This window comes from Lampris incognitus, chromosome 3 (assembly GCF_029633865.1).
Source record: "Lampris incognitus isolate fLamInc1 chromosome 3, fLamInc1.hap2, whole genome shotgun sequence".
Lineage (NCBI taxonomy): Eukaryota > Metazoa > Chordata > Actinopteri > Lampriformes > Lampridae > Lampris > Lampris incognitus.
The window spans coordinates 7209716-7226179 of record NC_079213.1 but is presented as its reverse complement, the minus strand read 5'-3'; the positions used below and the strand labels follow the sequence as shown (position 1 = coordinate 7226179).

Below are 16464 nucleotides of genomic sequence, written 5' to 3'. Positions count from 1 at the left end.
GTCGTAGTAGTAGTGGTAGTAGTAATGATAGTAGTAGTAGTAGTAGTAGTAGTGGTAGTAATGATAGTAGTTGTATTAGTAGTAGTTGTAGTAGTAGTGGTGGTGGTGGTAGTAGTAGTAGTGGTAGTAATGATAGTAGTAGTAGTGCTGGTAGTGATAGTAGTAGTAGTAGTAGGACAGTGCAGGACACTTAAATAAAATAAAATTAAAAAGTAAGTATTAGGGCATTACAGAGGTGGCTCTGTGGGAAATTTTAAACAAATGCTCAAAACTGCCTTGTCTAACCTTACTTTTGATTAAGATAAGATAAGATACTTTATTGTCATCGTGTACACACAACGAAATTTCGTTTGGTGACTCTCAGACCAGCAACACTAGACAAGGTAAATGATTAAAAAAACAAACAAGATAAAAACAAGGACAAACAACATTTAGTATAAATAAGTGAGGTAGCAAAAATGATGATAGGACAATAAAAGATAGCAGCGGCTTTTAAAGTTCAAAATAGTGCATGGGGTTATTGCACATACTAGTTGTCCATATTGCAGCGGCTTTAGTAGCAGTTAGTCCTCAGCAGCTATAGGCAGATGTGTGTGGGGGGGGGGGTGGAGGCTACAGCTCTGGGGAAGAAGCTGTTCCTCAGCCTGTTAGTCCGGGTTTTGATGGTGCGGTATCTTTTCCCTGATGGCAAGGGAACGAACAGACAGTGACCTGGGTGTGTTGCATCTTTGCTGATGTTGCTGGCTTTCCTCTGTAGGCGCCCAGCATACACAGCATCCAGGTCCGGGAGCACAGCTCCCACAATCCTCTGTGCTGTCTTTACCACCCGGGCCAAGTCCTTCCTGTTCTCTGCTGTGCAGCTGGCATACTACACTGTGACACGTTGACAGAGGATGCTTTCTATTGTGCTTCTGTAAAAGCTGACCAGCAGCTAAGAGGGGAGACCAGCTTGTTTAAGTTTCCTGAGGAAGAAAAGCATCTGTTGTGCTTTCTTCACCAGGCGGGAGGTGTTGAGTGACCATGTGAGTTCTTTGTTTATGTGGATTCCTAGGAATTTGATGTTATCCACAATATGCACCTCTTCACTGTTTATGTCCAATGTGGGGGGTGGTCTTCCTGGATCTCCTGAAGTCCACAATGATCTCCTTTGTTTTACTGGTGTTCAGGATCAGGTTATTGTCTGAACACCACCCAGCCAGATGTTGGACCTCCTCTCTGTAGTGTGTCTCTTCGTTGTTGGTTATGAGTCCCACTATAGTGGTGTCATCAGCAAACTTCACTATAGTGTTGGAAGAGTGAATGGGGGTACAATCGTGGGTGAAAAGGGTGAAAAGGACTGGACCGAGCACACAGCCCTGTGGCACACCTGTGTTCAGGATGAGGGTTGAAGATGTATGGTTACCTATCCTGACATTTTGTGGTCTGTGAGTAAGGAAGTCCATAATCCATGAACAGATCGAAGTGGTTAATCCTAGGTTGCTGAGTTTGTGTACCAGTTTATGGGGGATTATCATATTGAAAGCGGAACTGAAGTCAATAAAAAGCATCCTGACATATGTGTTTGGATTCTCCAGGTGGGACAGGGCTGTATGAAGTGTAATTGAGACTGCGTCCTCCGTAGATCTGTTCCCCCGATAGGCAGATTTGTGGCTGTCCAGATCTGTGGGGATGATGTCCTTGATGTGAGAGAGTATAATCCTCTCAAAGCACTTCATAATAATTGGGGTCAGGGCAACTGGGCGATAGTCATTGAGGCAGTTGACTGCTGTCGTCTTGGGTACGGGTACAATGGTGGTGGATTTAAGGCAGGTGGGGACAACAGCCTGTTGTAAGGAGAGGTTGAAGATGTCGGTGAACACCCCTCAGCGCATGTCTTCAGTGTGCGGCCCGACACTCTGTCGGTCCTGCCGCTTTGGAGATGTCGATTCTGCTCAGACTGGATTTCCCCTGATGGTGCTGTAGGACGAGTGCGTGCTCCTCCTTGGGCAGGGTCATTTGGGCCCTCACTTTAAATTTTAGCTGCACTACAATCTATTTATATTCATGTCTACTTCTACTATTGTGTCTCATTGTCTTCTGTCTCTGTCCTGTATTTATACTTTTTTTAACATTTGCCTGATTTGACCCATTTCACCTGTTTATTTATTGTACTGCACTTGAGCTTTAAACTACATTTATGTATGAAAGGAGCTACACAAATAAAGTCTCTAGTGTTAATTACAATAATAGCAGTAGTAGTAATAATAATAGCAGTGGTAGTACAACTAGTAGTAGCAGTAGTAGTAGTACTAATGGTATGGCTTATCTGTACTACTACTGTACAAAGTAAACAAATAAACATTGCTAATAAGAAAAACAATCAAAGGGCAGATACTTTTGAGCAGATGAAGAATGAGGAAAGTGAAATAAGGAAATAAAACACAAACAAAGGTGAAGGAACGTCTCCGTCTCATCTCCAGGTGGTGTGGGTGGTGACCTGTGTGGCGGCCATCTTGCTGGGTTTGGATCTGGGCCTGGCCGTCGGCCTCGGGGTGGAGCTGTTCACCGTCGTCTTCAGGACTCAGTTGTTAGTACTACACCTACAAAACATCCAGTCCTGCAGTCTTTTATTTACCCCCCCCCCCCCCGTCATCAACGGAGACGTTGACCTCAGACGTCCTTTAAGTTTTTCAACACATATAAAATCACGCTGTCCTGCTCAGCGGGTCCATATCGAAGCTCTTCGTTACTTTGCCGGTTTGTACGGAGCATGTGATTGGCCAAACTGTGCAAGAAATTAAAAAAAACGTGGTAATTACATATTTCATAACTTACACCCATGAATTAGTTAAATTGTGCTCACCTGATTCTTACTTCATGATCTGCTTCCCTTCAGTAGCTCGAAATATGAACACCACGCTCCATTTTTTTTGTCAGTTTGCGCCCTCAAATAACAAGTAAACGTGAGGCGTGAGCGCAAGAACGGGCGTCGTTCGGCTGCATGTGCTGTGATGGCTCCAAAGTAATCACCAGTAAAATTTTATCGTCTATGAGTGTCAAAACGTGATATAGGAGTGGCATTACAGGACTAATTACTCAAAACAAGGGAGTAAAACCCTGTTGTGATTAGACAAGATGATATTTTGTATGCGCAAAGTATTATAATCGCACACACTCTCAGCTGTAAACTTGGGTTGCTCTGAGATGCAGTCACATAAGTTTACCACAGGCGGATATTAGAAATAAATCCTTTTTTCTTTTTCTTTTTTTTGTCAATCAGCTAAAGCATCTTTTGAAGGTATGCTCATGAGCCCCGCAGTCTCTGCAACCCCACCGGTGGGTTAAAACGTGTAGCCGGGGGGAAACACATTTAAATCCAAAATATTCTGCCTTCTGCTGCACTTCTTCATTGTACAGGCGAGCAAAATATTGGACGGGTGGGAAACATATCCTCAATTTATTCCTAATAGTCGCCTATGGTAAACCCCAAGAACCTCAGAGTACCAGAAGGTCATGAAGAGCTGAGGTCACGTATAGGTGTAGAGTACAATATACTCCAAACGAGGTAACAAATAGGGTCTTTTTTTTCCTTCTTTTTTTTTTATTCCCCCCCTCCCCTTTTTTTTTTCTCCCCGATTGCACTTGGCCAATTACTCCCCTCTTCCGGGGAGGGCTGCAGACTACCACATGTCTCCTCCGATACATGTGGAGTTGCCAGCTGCTTCTTTTCACCTGACAGTGAGGAGTTTCACCAGGGGGACGTAGCACGTGGGAGGATCATGCTATTCCTCCTCCGACCGACCAGAGGAGGCGCTAATGCAGCGACCAGGAAGCATACCCACATCCGGCTCCCCACCCGCAGACACGGCCAATTGTGTCTGTAGGGACGCCCGACTAAACCAGAGGTAACATGGGGATTCGATCCAGCGATCCCCGTGTTGGTAGGCAACGGAATAGACCACTACGCTACTCAGACCTAAAACCTTTTTACATCTTCATCTTTCAGCCCCCGATGCAGTGTCCTGGCCAATATCAGAGGAACGGAGCTATACAAAGACAGAAAAGATTACATCAACGTAAGTCCACCTGACCTTACACACCTACAGCTGTCTATCCTGTCTCTGTCTGCTCACATGTATAAAGGATATAAAGGGGTGTAGATGTGGAAGACAGTGATGGAGGTGTCAATGTATTAAGGAAATAAAGGGGTGTAGATGTGGAGGACAGTGATGGAGGTGTCCATGTATTAAGGATATAAAGGGGTGTAGATGTGGAGGACAGTGATGGAGGTGCCCACGTACAAAGGATATAAAGGGGTGTAGATGTGGAGGGAAGTGATGGAGGTGTCGACGTATAAAGGATATAAAGGGGTGTAGATGAGGACAGCGATGGAGGTGTCCATGTATAAAGGATATAAAGGGGTGTAGATGTGGAGGGAAGCAATGGAGGTGTCCATGTATAAAGGATATAAAGGGGTGTAGATGTAGTGGACAGTGATGGTGGTGTCCATGATTAAAGGATATAAAGGGGTGTAGATATAAAGGACAGTGATGGTGGTGTCCATGATTAAAGGATATAAAGGGGTGTAGATGTGGAGGGAAGTGATGGCGGTGTCCATGTATAAAGGATATAAAGGGGTGTAGATGTGTAGCTTATTGCTGCCTCATCAAATCCGGCCATAGTCGGGTCTGACGAGACCGAGGCGCGAACCCCGGTCCCCAGTGGGCAACCGCATCAACACAAAGCCGATGCTTAGACCGCTACACCACCGCGGACCCTGCCGACACGTTTTAAGCTCAAAAAAATGTTTGAAAAAGTCGACCGTCTCTTTAACAAAGTTGCGAGTTATGCAAATAGAGTGCATCATGAGGCAGGGCTCGTTTTGATTGACAGGTTGCTATGACAACTCCTGTGCTAGCCATAGCAACAGCTAGCCAGCAGAATTTGTTTTCTCACGTTTTTCTGTTCAGTGTTCAACCTCTTTGAAAGAAGAAAAAAAAAAACCCTGAATAAACTGAGTTCACTGGGGAAAACACCGGCTCCCTACACATGCACTGAGTTAACCGTGAGTGCACGTGTGAGTAACCAGTGTTTTTATGGGATTATGGGTACTTTTATGCTGCGAGCAATACTCATCTTGGTGTAATCTGTGTTGTATCACTGTCATGCCCATGATAACAGCGAGGAGCATCCTCTCGGGTGTAAGTACTGTGGAATGTCAAATAAAAACAACACTCTGTTTTCCAGATATTTGAGCCGGAAGGGGTGAAAATCTTCCGGATATCCTCACCCATCTTCTTCGCCAACATCGAGTTCTTCAGGGGCAAGCTGGTGGAAGCCGTATGTATATTAATCAATCAATCGACCTTCATCCATATCCCAAATTTTGCACATGAAATGAATTGTGACGTGATTTCCATGGAGCAATTTCACAATGAAAACCTGTTTTTTTTTTATTATCGCAAAGGGTTACGGTAGAGTGGTAATGATCCTTAACCAACGCCCTTTGTGCTTGGTTTATTTGACTTGTCAACATTGCGCTCAATTTAATGAAAACAAACACACAAACACACAAGAATGATCAAATAAACTTGTCAAGATTGTGCAATAAATGGCCACAGTCATGTTGACCACTGGAAATGATGGGTTTGCAAATCCGTCTCACGTCCACCAGCCTGACCCAGTTTAATCTTAAAGGTCACCCTGTTCAGACAACTTCTCCACAACGGAGAAATCGTCCACCCAAATTTTATAATATGTAGTCAAAGTGCTGAAAACACTAGGAAATTGTGAATTGATGAAAATATTAATTTCCCCCTAGAGATGTTAATTGTTGACAATCACCCCCGTTTTGTTAAAGACGTTGGCGTCTGGTGGTAAATATTGATATCCATATCTTACAGTCAAGTAAAATACAGAAAATGACCTCTTCTTGTAATAAAACCTTGATAAAGTAGCACAAAAAATCCTAACCTGAAGATTTCTACATCCTTAAAACATCCGGTTTTTTTCAAAAAGGGAAGATAAACGTTAATAATAAGTCGTGTAGAAATATACACTGAGAAAAAAAGATTGATTCCATCCAAAATGGAGGTCATCATATCTCCAAAATACAACAGATGAACAACAAGAAAAGATAGATTTTTAAAAAAAAAAGGGGGGGGGGCCAGATTGCACCTTTTACATTTTCTGATGTCTTTTCAGATTGGGTTTAACCCTCTCAGGGTGCTGAGAAAGAGAAACAAGGCCCTGAGGATGATCCGGAAGCTTCTGAAGAAAGGAGACCTCCAGCTGACGTCTGTAAGTAATAAAAAAAAAAAAACACCTCGAACCTTGACCTTTGTCAGTGATAAACTCCCGAACAGACGTTCACAACGTCATAAAAATTCATTTTCACTTTGTTTGCACATCGTCACTGTCATGGTAACGAGACACGTTTAAAGTGGACGGAAAATCCATTTCTATTTTGGAAAAAATAGATAATGATTCACCACACTCGTTCAATTCCGACAGTTCCTGCGCGTCCTGTTGTGGTGTGTTAAACTGTACAACGTGGTGTAAAATTATGAAGATAACGTGGAGCCACAAGCTCTATTTGGTTCCCGTTGGCCTACACAATTAAATTCAAGAACACTGAGGCTTAAACTTTCTGAGCGTGCAGACATTACCACAACATTTTTCTTCAAGAATCTGGATGCGTCACATGCCCACATCCCCGTTATAATTTTCAATTTGAAAAATCTAAATCTCCCCTGGTAAGATCTGTGCCCGCACAGGGTCAAGCCACCTACCAGTTTTGTTCTACAAGTCATCACCATCTTGTGACGACCGTATTTTACTACAAAATGGGGCGTCCATGTAGCGTGGCGGTCTATTCCGTTGCCTACCAGCACAGGGATCGGCAGTTCAAATCCCCCTGTTATCTCCGGCTTGGTTGGGCGTCCCTACAGACACAATTGGCCGTGTCTGCGGGTGGGGAGCCGGATGTGGGTGTGTCCTGGTCACTGCACTAGCGCCTCCTCTGGTCGGTTGGGGCACTTGTTCGGGGGGGGGAGGGGAAACTGTGGGGAATAGCGTGCTCCTCCCATGCGCTACGTCCCCCTGGTGAAACTCCTCGCTGTCAGGTGAAAAGAAGTGGCTGGCGACTCCACATGTATCGGGCATGTGGTAGTCTGCAGCCCTCCCCAGATTGGCAGAGGGGGCGGAGCAGCAACTGGGACGGCTCGGAAGAGAGGGGTAATTGGCCAGATACAATTGGGCAGAAAAGGGAGGGGGGGTATTTTACTACAAAATGACAATAAACTGTAAGTTATTCAGACTGACTTTAACGTAGTGGATATTGATTGACATGTCCCTCATCCTATCCCGTTGCAGAAGGGCTACCTGAATACCTCCTGTGGACCAATCACAGAGTCAGAGGATGAGATGAACGTGGAGGAGCTGGACCAGCCCATCGACTTCAAGGACCTTCCCATCCGGATCAACTGGAACGCCGAGCTTCCGGCCAACATCTGTGTGCCCACAGTGGAGCTCCACAGCCTGATCCTGGACTTCTCCGCTGTCTCCTTCCTGGACATCTCCGCCCTGAAGGGACTTAAAACGGTGAGCTGTTTGACTCACGGTGCCTCCGGCTGCTGATGTCTTAGGGATCAGGATTAGGTTACACTTTCTCCTAAAGCATGCTACAGGCATACTTATAATGTACTACAAATATCTTCATAAGTGTGTGTCATTGTATAAGTATATGTGTGTTATTCACAATCCATAGGACCTAAAGTGTATTATTTACACACACACACATGCGTCATACATTAATGCATTATAAGTTACAAACCCCAATTCCAATGAAGTTGGGACGTTGTGTGAAATGTAAATAAAAACAGAATACAATGATTTGCGAATCCTTTTCGACCTATATTCAATTGAAAACACTTCAAAGACAAGATATTTAATGTTCAAACTGATAAACTTTATTGTTTTTTAGCAAATATTCACTCATTTTGAATTTGATGCCTTCAACACGTTCCAAAGAAGCTGGGGCAGGGGCTTGTTCACCACTGTGTTACACCACCTTTCCTTTTAACAACACTCAATAAGCGTTTGGGAACTGAGGACACTAATTGTTGAAGCTTTGTAGGTGGAATTCTTTCCCATTCTTGCTTGATGTACGACTTCAGTTGCTCAACAGTCCGGGGTCTCCGTTGTCGTATTTTGCGCTTCATGATGCGCCACACATTTTCAGTGGGAGACGGGTCTGGACTACAGGCCAGTCCAGTCCAGTACCTGCACTCTTTTACTACGAAGCCCCGCTGGTGTAACACGTTCAGAATGTGGCTTGGCGTTGTCTTGCTGAAATAAGCAGGGACGTCCCTGAAAAAGACGTCGCTTGGATGGCAGCATATGTTGCTCCAAAACCTGTATGGACCTTCAGCATTAATGGTGCCTTCACAGATATGCAAGTTACCCATGATGCCATGGGCACTAACACACCCCCATACCATCACAGATGCTGGCTTTTGCACTGAGAACAACCTGGATGGTCCTTTTCCTCTTTAGCCTGGAGGACACGACGTCCATGATTTCCAAAAACAATTTGAAATGTGGACTTGTCAGACCACAGCACACTTTTCCACTTTGCATCAGTCCATCTCAGATGAGCTCGGGCCCAGAGAAGCCGGCGGCGTTTCTGGGTGGTGTTGATATGTGGCTTTCACTCTGCATGGTAGAGTTTTAACTTGCACTTGTAGATGTAGCGACCAACTGTGTTAACTGACGATGGTTTTCCCAAGTGTCCCTGAGCCCACGTGGTAATATCCTTTACAGAATGATGTCGGTTTTTAATGCAGTGCTGCCTGAGGGGTCGAAGGTCACGGGCATTCAATGTTGGTTTTCGGCCTTGCCGCTTACGTGCAGAGATTTCTCCGGATTCTCTGAATCTTTTGGTGATATTATGGACTGTAGATGATGAAATCCCTATCCCAATCATGACACTTGCCTGTTTCCAGTTAACCTGGTCACCTGTGGAATGTTCCAAACAGGTGTTTTTTGAGCATTCCTCAACTTTCCCAGTCTTTTGTTGCCCCTGTCCCAGCTTCTTTGGAACATGTTGCAGGCATCAAATTCAAAATGAGTGAATATTTGTAAAAAACAATAAAGTTTATCAGTTTGAACATTAACTATCTTGTCATTGTAGTGTATTCAACTGAATATACACTACCGTTCAAAAGTTTGGGATCACCCAAACAATTTTGTGTTTTCCATGAAAAGTCACACTTATTCACCACCATATGTTGTGAAATGAATAGAAAATAGAGTCAAGACATTGACAAGGTTAGAAATAATGATTTGTATTTAAAATAAGATTTTTTTTACATCAAACTTTGCTTTCGTCAAAGAATCCTCCATTTGCAGCAATTACAGCATTGCAGACCTTTGGCATTCTAGCTGTTAATTTGTTGAGGTAATCTGGAGAAATTGCACCCCACGCTTCCAGAAGCAGCTCCCACAAGTTGGATTGGTTGGATGGGCACTTCTTTGAGCAGATTGAGTTTCTGGAGCATCACATTTGTGGGGTCAATTAAACGCTCAAAATGGCCAGAAAAAGAGAACTTTCATCTGAAACTCGACAGTCTATTCTTGTTCTTAGAAATGAAGGCTATTCCATGCGAGAAATTGCAAAGAAATTGAAGATTTCCTACACCGGTGTGTACTACTCCCTTCAGAGGACAGCACAAACAGGCTCTAACCAGAGTAGAAAAAGAAGTGGGAGGCCGCGTTGCACAACTGAGCAAGAAGATAAGTACATTAGAGTCTCTAGTTTGAGAAACAGACGCCTCACAGGTCCCCAACTGGCATCTTCATTAAATAGTACCTGTTAGAGCCTGTTTGTGCTGTCCTCTGAAGGGAGTAGTACACACCGGTGTAGGAAATCTTCAATTTCTTAGCAATTTCTCGCATGGAATAGCCTTCATTTCTAAGAACAAGAATAGACTGTCGAGTTTCAGATGAAAGTTCTCTTTTTCTGGCCATTTTGAGCGTTTAATTGACCCCACAAATGTGATGCTCCAGAAACTCAATCTGCTCAAAGAAGTGCCCATCCAACCAATCCAACTTGTGGGAGCTGCTTCTGGAAGCGTGGGGTGCATTTCTCCAGATTACCTCAACAAATTAACAGCTAGAATGCCAAAGGTCTGCAATGCTGTAATTGCTGCAAATGGAGGATTCTTTGACGAAAGCAAAGTTTGATGTAAAAAAAATCTTATTTCAAATACAAATCATTATTTCTAACCTTGTCAATGTCTTGACTCTATTTTCTATTCATTTCACAACATATGGTGGTGAATAAGTGTGACTTTTCATGGAAAACACGAAATTGTTTGGGTGATCCCAAACTTTTGAACGGTAGTGTAGGTTGAAAAGGATTTGCAAATCATTGTATTCTGTTTTTATTCACGTTTTACACAACGTCCCAACTTCATTGGAATTGGGGTTTGTAGATGGTACATTATTAGTATCCCCACAGCGTTTCACAAACCTGTTACCAGGGATTATTTTTTCAACAATAATTGTTTTTTGCAGGCACTGAAAGAGCTGATTCGAGTTGAAGTTGAGGTCTACATTGTGGCCTGTGATAGTAAGTCCAGTATTATGAAGCCAGACCGACTTAGACAGGTCTGTTCCATGTATTGTTACCAGCCGCCAACTCTTAGCTCATTCAAGTTTAATTTTGGCCTTTGAAACATTACTGATATTACTGATTTTTGTTTTTGCCAGCCTCGTGTTCATGTTATTTTGACTTTCTCACATCATAATTTGGTGTGGAGGGGGGACGTTTGTTCCCAAATGCAACGCCTGATCTGACCTGATGGAAACTAAAACTCACTGTTCTGCAGTACAATATCAAAGTTGTTAGCTTTCCTGAGCCTTGTAAAAAGGTTACCTTGTGGGGTGTCTGGGTGGCATGGTGGTCTATTCCACTGCCTACCAATATGGGAATCGCCGGTTCGAGACCCCGTGTTACCTCCGGTTTGATCCGGGCGTCCCTACAGACACAATTGGCCATGTCTGCGGGTGGGAAGCCGGATGTGGGTATGTGTCCTGGTCGCTGCACTAGCACCTCCTCTAGTTGGTTGGGGTGCCTGTTCGGGGGGGAGGGGTAACTGGGGGGAATAGTGTGATCCTCCCACACACTACGTCCCCCTGGTGAAACTCCTCACTGTCAGGTGAAAAGAAGCAGCTGGCGACTCCACTTGTATCGGAGGAGACGTGGTAGTCTGCAGCCCTCCCCGGACCGGCAGAGGGGGTGGAGCAGCGACCGGGACAGCTCGGAAGAGTGGGGTAATTGGCCGGGTACAATTGGGGAGAAAACGGGGAGAAGTTTTTTTAAATAAAAAAAAAAGTTACAATGTGAAAGATTTGTATTTTTGGCTTGGCGTTTAAATATTGAGCAACAAGAACAAGTATTATTTTTCCTCCTAAAATGAATGTGAGTGATTTCAGAATGCTCGAATTAACTTCCTGTTTCTTGGCCATAGTGCACATCCTGGAGAAACTACACCAATGCAGCTTCTTCGACGACGAGGTTCAGCCATCGATGTTCTTCCTCACACTCCATGACGCCATGCTGCACATCCTGGAGACACACCCCGAGGCAACCGAGAAGAAATCACAGTGTGAAAAGGTATTAAAATAATTGTAAATTGTAATCTTAACACTGAGAGAAACTGAGCCTGGCCAGGGGACGGGGCCTCCCCTGATGCTCAGTTTAAACTTCATTATTAAGCACACTACTGTTGTCATTATAATTTTAATCCAACTGTAACTTTCAACTCAGTTGCTGACATCATGTGTTATTGCGTTGGAGCAGATGAAGGGTAATCCCTACATTATTTAGTTAATTTTGGAGATATGAGACATGTTTTGGAGCTGAATTAACATGTCTCTGAGAGACCAGGTAGAGAGCCACCCTAGGGTGGAATTTCTCTCACTTTTGTTTGATTACAATGGCACGGTGGCGCAGTGGTTAACGCAGTCGCCTCACAGCTAAAAGGTCCTGGGTTCGAGCCCCAGGGTAGTCCAATCTTGGTGGTTGTCCCGGGTTGTCCTGTGTGGAGTTTGCATGTTCTCCCTGTGTCTGTGTGGGTTTCTTCCGGGTGCTCCGGTTTCCTCCCACAGTCCAAAGACATGTAGGTCAGGTGAATCGGCCGTACTAAATTGTGAGTGAGTGTGTGTGTGTGTGTGTGTGTGTCCTATCCGAGTCAGGCTGTCTGAATATTTAATGGCTACTTTAAAACATATCCATTGTTGACTCAAGATGTTTAATGGCAGCCATTGACATCAACTGTTGATGAAATCAACTGATAGACGAGGGCAAAACACAGGCCAAGTGATTCGGCGCCTGTGATTTATTAGTGGTCTATAATTGCACATGGCTCTCAGCCAATCAGATCACTTAATCATAAACATCTGTTTTTATAACAACATAATTTTCCGATGTGACCCGGTGGCGTGGCGGCCTATTCTATTGCCTACCAACACGGGGATCGCCGGACCGAATCCCCGTGTTACTTCCGGCTTGGTCAGACGTCCCTACAGACACAATTGGCCGTGTCTGCGGGTGGGAAGCTAGATGTGGGTATGTGTCCTGGTCGCTGCACTAGCACCCCCTTTGGTCAGTTGGGGCGCCTGTTCGGGGGGTTTGGGACCGGGGGGAATAACGTGATCCTCCCACGTGCTACGTCCCCCTGGCGAAACTCCTCACTGTCAGGTGAAAAGAAGTGGCTGGCGACTCCACATGTATGGGAGGAGGCATGTGGTAGTCTGCAGACCTCCCCAGATCGGCAGAGGGGGTGGAGCAGCGACCGGGATGGCTTAGAAGAGTGGGGTAATTGGCCAAGTACAATTGGGGAGACAAAGGGGGGGAAATCCAAAAAAAGATTTCCAATGTGGTTCTTCATTAAATATTCCCTGACTTTTATTATCATTTTTACCTCCTTTTTTTTTTTTAGGTTTTAACGACAGTCACATTTCCACATCCAATCAATGGCTGGAACAGTGTGAGGATCAGAGACAAAACTGTAAGTGACAGTTAAGATGAGTAACACCTTAAGTGAAAAATACTATCCTAAATACATTCTTATACATCTTCTGGTTGCACCAGAAACTAGAGTGCCCGTGTATTTTCATATAATTTTCACATAACACTACTCGCAAATTGAAGCAGTCTGTTCTAAAACTCCATATCACAGTTGGTGGGTGGGTGGGTGGGGGGTCATTACCTGTGTTTTCCATTCAATACCTCGGTTCAGTTTTGTGCTGCAATTTATTTTGTGTATGTCCCACGTTTTTTTACGTGGTTTTAGAATCAAAATTCTTGTAATGTGTGTTAAATGCATTTGCTAAGTAATGATTTGCACAGCAATCTGCCAATCGCTGTTTAGCAACGGCGCCGCCTCCTGCGACACTCCACAGAGGTCAATGGGGAACAACTTATATGCAATGTAGAAAAATGCTCGATGAATTGATGGACTGAGCTAAGGATGAGAAAAATGATGAACAGCACGGTGGCTCAGTGGTGAGCACTGTTACCTCACAGCAAGAAGATCCTGGGTTCGAACTCCAAGCCGTCCCAGGTCCTTTCTGTGTGGAGTTTGCATGTTCTTCCCGTGTCTGCATGGGTTTCCTTCAAGTGCTCCGGTTTCCTCCCACCATCAGAAAGACATGCATGTTAGGGTTAATACTCCTGCCTGTGCCCCTGAGCATGGCAATGGAAAGAAGAACTGGAGTTGGTCCCCGGGCGCTGCAGCTGCCCACTGCTCCTATACAATAGGATGGGTTAAATGCAGAAAACACATTTCATTGTAACCTGTACAATGACAAAATAAAGTGGCTTTCTTTCTTTCTTTCTTTCTTTCTTTCTTTCTTTCTTTCTTTCTTTCTTTCTTTCTTTCTTTCAGAAGGTGTTTATGAGTAACCTGAAATACATAAAGTGCTACACACTGTAATACGTAACATGTAGCTAATACATAATACAGATTTGTGTTAATCCAAGCAGTGAATTCCCTCTTGTGGTGATTCACAGAGGCAGGTGGTAATGGTAATCTTAAAAGTTTGTCGGTCTGGGGGCATCCGGTAGTGTAGCTATGTATTCCGTTGCCTACCAACACGGGGATTGACGGTTCGAATCCCCGCGTTACCTCTGGCTTGGTCGGGCATCCCTGCAGACACAGTCGGCTGTGCCTGCGGGTTGGAAGCCGGATGTGGGTATGGGTCCTGGTCGCTGCACTAGAGCCTTCTCTGGTCGGTCGGGGCGCCTGTTCGGGGGGGAGGGGGAACTGGGGGGACTAGCGTGATCCTCCCACACGCTACGTCCCCCTGGGGAAACTCCTCACTGTCAGGTGAAAAGAAGCGGCTGGCGACTCCACATGTATGGGAGGAGGCATTTGGTAGTCTGCAGCACTCCCCGGATCAGCAGAGGGGGTGGAGCAGCGACCGGGACGGCTCAGAAGAGTGGGGTAATTGGCCAAATACAGCTGGGGAGAAAAAGGGGGGGAGCGAACCCCCCCCCAAAAAAAGCTTGTTGGTCTTGCAGAAATTTTGCAAATGGACTAACTGCACTAAACCAACACTGTTTTACTCACCTTTAGGCTTCAGAACCAGAGACCAAGTTCTGACCCAGAACTTAATGATGACGTCATCTTCGTCGTTGAAGACCCCCTATGGCTACTAATACCAGGAGCGCCAACTGCAAAAAAACAAAAACAAAAAAATAACTTTTTTTTTAAACTTTTTCTGATTCCAAAACAGCTTATCGTGAATTATGAGATATTGTTTGAAATCAATGTATCGGTAAATCTGTATTTGCACATATTTATTTTCAGTTAGGAATGACACTGTAACTTCAAATTTTGCATGGTATTGTTGCATTTTATACTGTACATAGTGAGTTTGTAGAGAAAGTCAGGCTGGATATACGTTTAACGTGTTTTAGTGCTTTCTTTTAGCGACAGCGGGAAATACCTACACGTTTTTTTGGGGATCTTGGAGATAATGTTTAAAAAAAGAGAATATGCACTGGCCTAATAAAAAAAAAAACATTTAAAGACCGTTGCGTCTCCTTTTCTTTTCCGCTTCCGGTGCGGCAAGATGGCGGCGCGGATTCACGTTGGCGGCCTCAGCCAGTACCGGTGCGGCAAGATGGCGGCACGAATTCAGGTTTGCGGTACCGTCCATGCAGCGTCTTTGTCCACGTCTGCGTTTTAAGTTGTCTTCGTTCGATGGCTGGCAGAGCTTGGGCTGCTCATTCTAGTGGGCCCAGGAACCACGGCCCTGCCTGGAGCTGTGCCCGAGGAGGCAACGCTGAGGGCGGCCTGACAGGATGCGGAAGCGGGGCAGGCCAAGCTAGCTGCTAGCCCATGCAGACCGGCGGTTCCGATAACGCCGAGGCCGGTCTGGCGGTGGCCTCGCCTGGCGTCGTCTGTGGAGTGCGGGGAGGTACGTTGAGGGTCTGGCCCGGAGAGCTGGTGTTGAATCGGCTTGGGGGAGCCCTGGTTTGCTACGTCCGGTAGGCCCGCCGTTCCCTTGGACAGCGATAAGGGTTCGCTGGTATGTGTTGTCTTTGTGTTGCACTGCTGCGGGCTGGGGGAAAACGGTATTTTCTTTCCGATGACAAATAAATAGTGTTCCTTTAACATGTTAGATACAATGTTGTAAAGTGTGTAAACCACTAATAAGACACGTTAGCCCCTAGCTAACGGGTCTGACCCTTTAGTCGAGCGGTTAGCGACGTCGCCTTGTGGTGCAGTACACCCCGTATCGAATCCCGCACCGGGCAAGAAAATAACCGGTTACATTGGTGGCAGCGGTGGGATCCGGAAGTGTGCGGATCCTCAGAAGTCTCTTCGGAGCGCGGGAAGAACAAAGCGCCAAGGCGCGCTTCCGGGAAAGGGTGACGACTGTAAACTACTAATAAGACCCGTTAGCTCTGACCCTTTAGCTGAGCGGTTTGTGATGTCGCCTTGTGGTGCAGTACACCCCGTATCGAATCCCGCACCGGGCAAGAAAATAACCGGTTACACGTGCATGGATAAGTCGGACCCTTTAGTTGAGCGGTTAGCGATGTCTCCCGCAGTGCGGGAGATACGGGTTCGCGTCCCGGCTGCGGCGGTTCTTGTGGTTGCCCCCCCCCCCGAATACGCTACAATATAAAGCAATCACATATTCAAGTTATCAAAAGAGCTGATCTGGGTTACTGTAGATTAGAGTTTAACTGCACATTCGGAAGTAGGAAGCGACACTAAAAAGTCATTATTAACTTAGTTTAATGTTAATGAGTGTACAATGACAAGGAACAATGTGCTGGCTGGCTGCGTCAAAACCCCCAAAGACAGGTTTGATCAAATGGACTGGCAGCAAATAGGGAAGAGATTATCATGTCGTTTTCTTCCTTTTATTTGCCTTTAACAAAATATTTTGAATCGAAGCTGT

General features: G+C 45.2%; 1 protein-coding gene across 6 annotated transcripts in view; it reads left to right on the top strand.

The window, feature by feature from the left end:
* Nucleotides 1–15075, top strand: part of LOC130110124 (chloride anion exchanger-like) — a 41893-nt gene extending 26818 nt beyond the window's left edge. For all 6 annotated transcript variants that reach the window (XM_056277113.1, XM_056277114.1, XM_056277109.1 and 3 more), the window contains 9 exons: nucleotides 2460–2566; nucleotides 3986–4055; nucleotides 5227–5319; nucleotides 6184–6279; nucleotides 7354–7581; nucleotides 10558–10612; nucleotides 11514–11659; nucleotides 12987–13055; nucleotides 14625–15075. In XM_056277113.1, the coding sequence (XP_056133088.1) occupies nucleotides 2460–2566; nucleotides 3986–4055; nucleotides 5227–5319; nucleotides 6184–6279; nucleotides 7354–7581; nucleotides 10558–10612; nucleotides 11514–11659; nucleotides 12987–13055; nucleotides 14625–14651 (891 nt within the window). In that variant the 3' untranslated portion in view covers nucleotides 14652–15075. The remainder of the gene's footprint in view (nucleotides 1–2459; nucleotides 2567–3985; nucleotides 4056–5226; nucleotides 5320–6183; nucleotides 6280–7353; nucleotides 7582–10557; nucleotides 10613–11513; nucleotides 11660–12986; nucleotides 13056–14624) is intronic.
* Nucleotides 15076–16464: the final 1389 nt, after the last annotated feature.